We start from the raw sequence: 7,807 nt of genomic DNA on the forward strand, positions 1-7,807 counted from the left end.
ACCCCTCCTCTTCCTTCTCTTTCTCCCAATTCCTTTAATGTCACACAGTCTGTGTGTCTGCTTCTCAATTGCTTTCCCCAACCCATGTTTTAACGAGACTCATTACCAGCCGACACAGGTGAAATTTAACGATTTACAGACTGTCACTTGTAGCTTTATGTAATTACAGGGTGGCACCCTAACACTTGTGGTTGTGTTTTGTGTACTGTTATCTACTGCCACCACCACCACCACCACGATGATGATGATCATTGTCATGATTGTCTTTTTGGTTGAGGCTGTGGCAGAAGACACCCGATATGTAGTGATAGGGTGGCATTGAGCTCAGGACCTTGTAATTATGAAGCAAACATCCTCACTAATTCTTGGCCAGGCTGGAGACCCGTAAGAATAGTAGGAATATTTGAGGAATGTATGTGAGGAGCAAAACAGCACTGTTTGAAAGGAAACAAAACAAACAACAGAAATTATTTGAATTTTTTTACTAAACTTTCAAAATATTTTCTCAAGGACCACAAACACACCCACCCACCCACACGAATCATGCATCAAGAAACATCCACACACACACACACAATAATATATATACAATAAATATTTAACTTAAAATCGATGTAAAATTACATCCTATGGAAAACAAAATAACATTTAGCAAGTTTCTCCACTCGTTTGCCAATGTCTTATTGTAGTAAGATGAAAGTAAGTCAATTAGTGAACTCTGTCGACAGAATCAGACACAAAATGGAAACATTAAACTTGGAAAGAAGACAGGAATGTGGGGAGAGTATGGAGGAGTAAGGGGGAGTGGTTAGCGGGAAGATGCAATCTCAACTGTCATCAAGTTCCTCTTCGTCACTGAAATAAGAATCCTTTTTGTATTTCTTTTTGGATGTTTGGGTATTTTCCGATGTTGTGATGTTCATGCTGCTATCTAACATATTCTTAGCTTCCTCCATCATTTGGTACTGAAACAATAAAATCAAATTTGAGATGTTTAAACTAGATGTAGAATTTTTCATATGGATTATATGTGTGTGTGTGTGTGTGTGTGTGTAATGTTATATGTTTGATATTCTATGAGCTGGGTGCATTATATATTACATTTGATACATACTGGTATTACTAAAGATCAACCCAGAGAGAATAAAGAGCAAAGTTAACCGCGACAGATTTGAAACCCAGAATGCAAAGAGTGGACAGAACTACCACAAGGCATTTAGTCTCACCTTCTAATGATTTCTAACATAGGTATGTGTGAAAAGACCCGGTTGGACAGTCTGACAGGATCCAGTAAGGCGCAGGGCTGCATTGAGTTCCAGGGTCAGCTCTGGCATCAACCTCACTTCCACCTTTGTTTGTTACTCACTACACCCCACCCCCCGGCTTTCCCTTCTCACTCTTATGAAACTACTCTTTCCAACAGCCCCCCCCACTCCCAATCCACTCTTTTGATCGTCTTCTTGCTTCCCTGAGAGGATGCCCTGGCACCTCATCACCACCCTCTTCTTCTTCCACTCAACATTATATAATATGGGGTGTACCCATGTGTGCCCTCCCTGGCAAGACACCTGTGCCTCTTTCTTTGACCTCCCCTTCTTGTCTTGCAAGTTACTTGTCAACCTCCTTCCATGCCAGTGACACAAAAATAGCATCCAGCACACACTGTAAAGTGGTTGTAAATTAGGAAGGGCATCCTGCCAAAGCTGGCATTGGATCATCATCGTTTAACGTCCTCCTTCCATGCTGGCATGGGTTGGACGGTTTGACAGGAACTGGCCAGGCAGGAGCCTCCTGCACCAGAGTTCTGTGTCTATTTTGGTAGGGTTTTTACAGCTGGATGCTCTTCCTAACACCAACCACTCTGCAGGGTGGACTGGATGCTTTTTAAGTGGCACCAGCACACACACACATCATCATCGTCGTCGTCGTTTAACATCTGCTTTTCATGCTGGCATGGGTTGGACAGTTTGACTGAGTGCTGGCAAGCCAGAAGGCTGCACCAGGCTCCAATCTGATCTGGCAGAGTTTCTCCAGCTGGGTGCCCTTATACATACACATGCATGTACACACATATACATACAACATACATGTATGAACTGTCTTAAGGAGTTTCTCCAGTCAAGTCCTGCAGCCACCCTCCCATCCCCATCCCTCTGTACTTTGACAGAGTTTAAATCCTGCTAAAGTCAATTTTGCTTTTCATCCTTTCAGACTCAATCTATGATGGCAGAGGGTAGGGATGAGACAGCTTGTGGTATTTGTTCCAGGTCCTTGTGTTCTTAAGTCTTGGGTGACAGTTTTTAATCTGTTACCTTGTTTAACAACACCACAAGGCACTGCAGGGGGCAGGGTCCCCTTTAGCAGGATCCACCCTGGTGTAAATATTGAAGTCAGGTTTCCCTTTTTAGGATTACTTCCTCTCACCCTCTCTCTCCCCTCACCAAACTCAGTGGCCCTTAGTAAATAAAGGGCCATGAGTACTGGTCTTCTCTCCCTTAATAAGTGCTGGGAATTAATTCAATATTTTTACCTGGTAATTAATTGCAGCTGACAAACTTTCATCACCTTCGTCACCATCAGAACTTTTCTTGTCACATCTGAGGAAGTTACATAAAAACATTGAAATATGAAACTGATTTGTCTTACTTTTTACAATAATATTTTACAAACATTCATCAACAATAACAACATTATGGTTTTTCTTGTTATTCTAAATTACAGAAACAAATTTCAATTCAATTTGTCCAGATTTTCCCCATGTGAAATTTTTCATTTTCAAAACTGTTTATATTCACAAGATCATAATTTTAGTTGTAAGACAACTGTGTTCATGAGAACTGCTGTAGACTTCTGACCCAGTTCTCATTGCTGAATCTGTAGTAGAATTAGAAGAAATACTAGATTTGGAAGCAACAACGAGAATTAAAAACCAGGACTAAAATAATAGTAAGAGAGAAGACAGGACACTGATGTTGAATGGAAAATGGCTGTGCTCGATAATTAGAAGAAGAATAGGAAAAAGGTTCCATATGATGAAACCATTGTAGACTATTAATAGAGGAAAGGTGTGGTGAAAGACAGATTAAAAGTGAAAGTAGAGTTTGTGGCAGATGAAGAGGGACAATAAACATTTAGAAAAAATGGCAATTTTAAGAAATAAAGAACAAAGCCACTACTTACTCATCATCGAATTTTTTTCGTTTTTTCTTTGCAGGTTGTTCTCTGTCACCAAGGAGGTTGTTTGGACATTTGTAACTCAAGTGACCCTCTTCCTGGCAAAGAGAAATGGATCTATTTTTATGTACGGACTGTATGTGTGCGTGTTTATTTTCATGAGAGTATACTTCTAATGCTACACACACACACAAACGTGTGTCAACACAGCTAACAAAAACTCACACACAAAGATAATAATAAACATTAGAAATCGAATTGACAACTCCCACTCAACCTCCAATCCATGCTAGAGATAACAGCTAAACTTGCTGGCAATACACTCACTTTTCACGATAGAATACTTAAGATTAGATTAGTGCTACATTAAGGATTAGCAACCATTATCTCAGTCTATGCCCCTCAACTGGGGCTACCTGATAGACAGAAAGACCGATTTTATGACACCCTATTGCAGACTACCTCATTGACGAAGGACAGGGACCTTCTCTTTGTGGCTGGTGACTTCAATGGACATGTTGGACAACATGCAGGGGGCTTCCATGGCGTACATGGAGGCTATGGTTTTGGTTCCCACAATAAGGAGGGAACCAGGCTGCTGGAGTTCTGTGAGGCAAATGATCTTATGGTTTGCAATACTAACTTCAGGAAACCTGCCAGTCACCTAGTCACCTACCGTTCTGGCAGGCACACTAGCCAAATTGACTACATCCTCGCCAGGAAAAGGGAAAGACGGCTGCTTATAAATGCCAAAACCTTCCCAGGCGAAGAATGTACCCCACAACATAGACTAGTAGTTAGCAATTTCAGGATCAGGGCTAAATGAATGCCCAGAAGACGACCAGCATGGAGAAGGGTCTGGGAGACTAGATGAGAATCAGTTTAGGTTCATGCCAGGGAAAAGCACCACTGATGCTATATTTCTGTTAAGACAGCTGCAGGAGAAATACCTGCCCAAAGATAAACCCCTGTACCTGGCTTTCATTGACATGGAAAAAGCCTTCAACAGGGTCCCCCAATCCCTTATCCGGTGGTCAATGAGGAAACTAGGGATAGATGAATGGTTGGTGAGAGCTGTGCAAGCCATGTACAGGGACAGCATGATGTGATCCTGGCAAAGTGTGGTCCCAGCACAGTGTATACAGAATTTTTCCTTTTTTCCAATTCATTCATATCAAACAAAAATTCCAAGAGATTACAATGTAATAAAGAAATTAGAGAATAAAAGATTCTTGGAGGAGGTTCTGTGATAAAAACCATAATTGGCAGCTGAGCATCAGTGAGCCCCAGTGGCCCCAGTCTGGAGCAATGCTCCACAATCAGTATGCCATGGTGTGCCATGAGACGATGCTAGGTGTGCCACTGTGTAACCTGAATATAATTTTTTTCCCCCTATATGTTTAGTTATATTTTTTGTTTAGGTGTGCTGCTGCTGAATTTCGAAAAGAAGACAAAGTGTGCTGCAAATGTAGAAAGATTGCAGAGCACTGGCCTCGACTGAAATACAACACATTTGCTTTGTTGGACACAGGGATGTTCCCAGTTGGATTGATGCCTGCCAGAATATAGATGAGGGAGAGCAACAATAACAACAACAAAATTAAGAAATGTCTAGTACCTACCCCACATTCATAGCAATGACTTTTGTCCTTGTAAATCTTTCTTCTTATAAACTCTGGTGTGCGTCCATTGTCTTTAGCAATGTTACAAGAGAGGGTGCGACCAAACATCTGACAAAGAAACAAAGCTTCAGCAAGTTTTTTTATTCTGTTCTGATAAATTTTTAAAACATTACAATTTCAAACATTTCATTCAAATTCAAAAAACGTTGAAGGAAAGTCTGGAAGATGTTCATTGATTGAAGAAAAAGTGATGTTGCGAAGAAGAAGAAGAGGAGAATCATTTTTACAAGATGACTAGACTTGAGAATAGAAGAAGTAAATAGAATATTAAAGATTGTTTAAAACTACAAGATGGTACCTATATATATATATATATATATATATATATATATATATACACACACAATATATATATATATATAGTATGATCACTAATGTATGGGGAACATAGAAATGAACTTCCAGAAATAGAAAATTCTTCGTCCAAGAAATACTGTTGAGGGATTTATATATATACCAAGGGAGATAACTTCAATATTATTGGCGAGATCACCCTTGGCTAAATTATCAGTTTATCTATTATTAAAGAATATATTGAACACTGATTTATTTATTTTTCAAAATTTCAATGTAGGATGTATTGTAACATGTTTCTGTATTTAATAATGTAATTTTCTATATTTCAACATTAATTTATCATTTAAGTAATATAAATATATTTGTCATCATTGCCGGTCTGGTTATGTACGAAGCTACATAAAATATATCGTGTGGAAAAGTTCTTTTGAATATTGAGAACAAATATGTCACATTCAATTTAACTGCACCAACGAGTTCATATGAAACATAAACACAAAATATATTCGAAATACAAAATAGAAAACAAATGAAAATAAACGAGACATACTTGTACTTTATTGAGGGCTTTCACAGCCTTGTGGGCACTTTCACGTTCCAAGAACAAGACAAAGGCAACACCCTTGCTTTTGCGGTTAGAATCTTTCATAATTGTGACTCTAGAAAAGAATACAACAACTGATGAGGCACAAAAGGTGGACGTAAAATATATTTCAATGAATCTCACTAAATCTCTAAAAGATGAACACAGAAACATCAAACTATATTAATTTATATTACTAATTATATTAATATTGGTTTCAAGGTGGCAAACTGGCAGAATTGTTAGCACCCCAGGCAAAACACTTAATATCGGTTTCAAATTCTGGCACAAGGCCAGCAGTTTCGGGGTAGCGGGTAAGTCAATTACGTTGACCCCAGAACTCAACTGGCATTTATTTTATCAATCTTGAAAGGATGAAAGGTAAAGTCGACCTTGGCAGAATTTGAACTCAGAACATAAAAACAGACAAAATACCACCAAGCATTTTGCCTGGTGTGCTAACGATTCTGCCAGCTCACTGCCTTGTATTATAGGGATATTAATTAGTGATTCACCGAATGAATGCAGCAGCATCTGTAGGTGGGAGGGGGGGCGATTAGAAGTTAAGTATATTGTTGAACTTTGAAATGTGAAAAACATAATGATGTTGTTTTGCTGTGGAGAAGACAGCCGTCATCATCATCATTGTTTAATGTCTGCCTTCCATGCTGGCATGATTTAAAATAAATGTTTTGATGACTGGACAAAGCATTGACTGGACTGTACCACAGTATACAACATACAAAGGGATGTAAACAAACCATGGTGGATTTAGCAATCGATTCATTTTGAAATATAATCATTTTCCAACCAGGATCAAATCATACATTTCTGTCCATTCAGGGGACAGTAATGGCCCTAGTCCATCAGGAATGACCACTGAGATGCTTAAAATGTTCGGCAAAGTGAGACAGCCTGGTCACCTGTATAGTTAATCAGGTTGTACAGGAAGGGGTCATAGCCAATGACTGGCGTAGATAAGGGAGATGCGAAATGGCTGGAATGGGTCACAGCTCAATTAGAGAAGAGAGCTAACCGAGATGACATGCAGTTTGGTTTTGAGTTGGGACGAAGTAGTACTGAAACTTTCTAGAAAGGCAACTCCAGAAGTATTTAACCAGAAATAAACTGCTGTACTTGGTATTTGCTGATATGGAGAAAGCCTTTGATTACGTTCCTCACATAGGGGTCACTGCAGAAGTTATGGGCAGCTGAATGGCTGGTGAGAGCTACACAAGCCATGTACAGCGGGTGAGAGTTGGTAACACATTGTGGATGTATGAGTTCATTAGGACTCAATTCTCAGTCCACTTCCATTCATAATGGTCATTCAGGCCATAACAGAGGTGTTTAAGCTTGGTTGCCTGTGGGGGGGGGGGTGTCTCCTCTTTGCTGATGACCTCTTCTAATAGCTGAATCTATAGAAGAATTGAAATAGAAATTGCTCATGTGGAAACAAAAGGTCTTAAACTAGGTGAGTTCCCATAAAGAGCCAGTCTTAAACTCCTCTGTCATGTCCTGTGGTCCCATGATGAATAAGAGAGAACTGATGGATTTCTACCTTAATTCCTCACTGAGATCATTACTCTTTTACTTATTTCAGTCATTTGACTGCGGCCATGCTGGAGCATTGTTGACTTTCATTTTACTTACTGCATCTTTGTACATCCCTCACAGGCCACTCATCTACACCTAGTCTCCCCAATTACTGAGATTAATGCTACATCAAACGCTTTTTCCAGATCAACGAAAGCCAGCTTGTTTACTTTTAGTCAAGTAACCGCAGATATAGACATATCGTAGAATATAAACGTTATGAACGATCGACTGTACAACATTAGGGGTTCCACAAAGAAGCGACCTTCCAGACTCCTCTAATGTCGATAAAAACTTTCAGGTGTACTGTTTTATGTGTATAAAATATACCACGTTAACTCAGTTTCATTAAGCTCAGCAGTCTTTTATGTAAAATGAAGATTTATTTGTTAATAGGGTGAATGCAGCGTATTGTATTCGTTCTGTAGTGGAGGTCATTTTTTTTACGTATTCGATAACTTTCCTATATATATAT

At 39.3% G+C, this 7,807-nt stretch overlaps 1 protein-coding gene across 1 annotated transcript in view; it reads right to left on the reverse strand.

Moving 5' to 3' along the window:
- Nucleotides 1–467: 467 nt before the first annotated feature.
- LOC106881843 (zinc finger CCHC-type and RNA-binding motif-containing protein 1) overlaps nucleotides 468–7,807 on the reverse strand; it is a 7,668-nt gene continuing 328 nt past the window's right edge. The window contains exons 2-6 of the mRNA XM_014932354.2: nucleotides 5,704–5,812; nucleotides 4,797–4,904; nucleotides 3,181–3,272; nucleotides 2,531–2,597; nucleotides 468–965 (exon numbers count right to left, since the gene is read on the reverse strand). Of these exons, the coding sequence (XP_014787840.1) occupies nucleotides 828–965; nucleotides 2,531–2,597; nucleotides 3,181–3,272; nucleotides 4,797–4,904; nucleotides 5,704–5,812 (514 nt within the window). The 3' untranslated portion in view covers nucleotides 468–827. The remainder of the gene's footprint in view (nucleotides 966–2,530; nucleotides 2,598–3,180; nucleotides 3,273–4,796; nucleotides 4,905–5,703; nucleotides 5,813–7,807) is intronic.

Source organism: Octopus bimaculoides, chromosome 11, assembly GCF_001194135.2.
Source record: "Octopus bimaculoides isolate UCB-OBI-ISO-001 chromosome 11, ASM119413v2, whole genome shotgun sequence".
Lineage (NCBI taxonomy): Eukaryota > Metazoa > Mollusca > Cephalopoda > Octopoda > Octopodidae > Octopus > Octopus bimaculoides.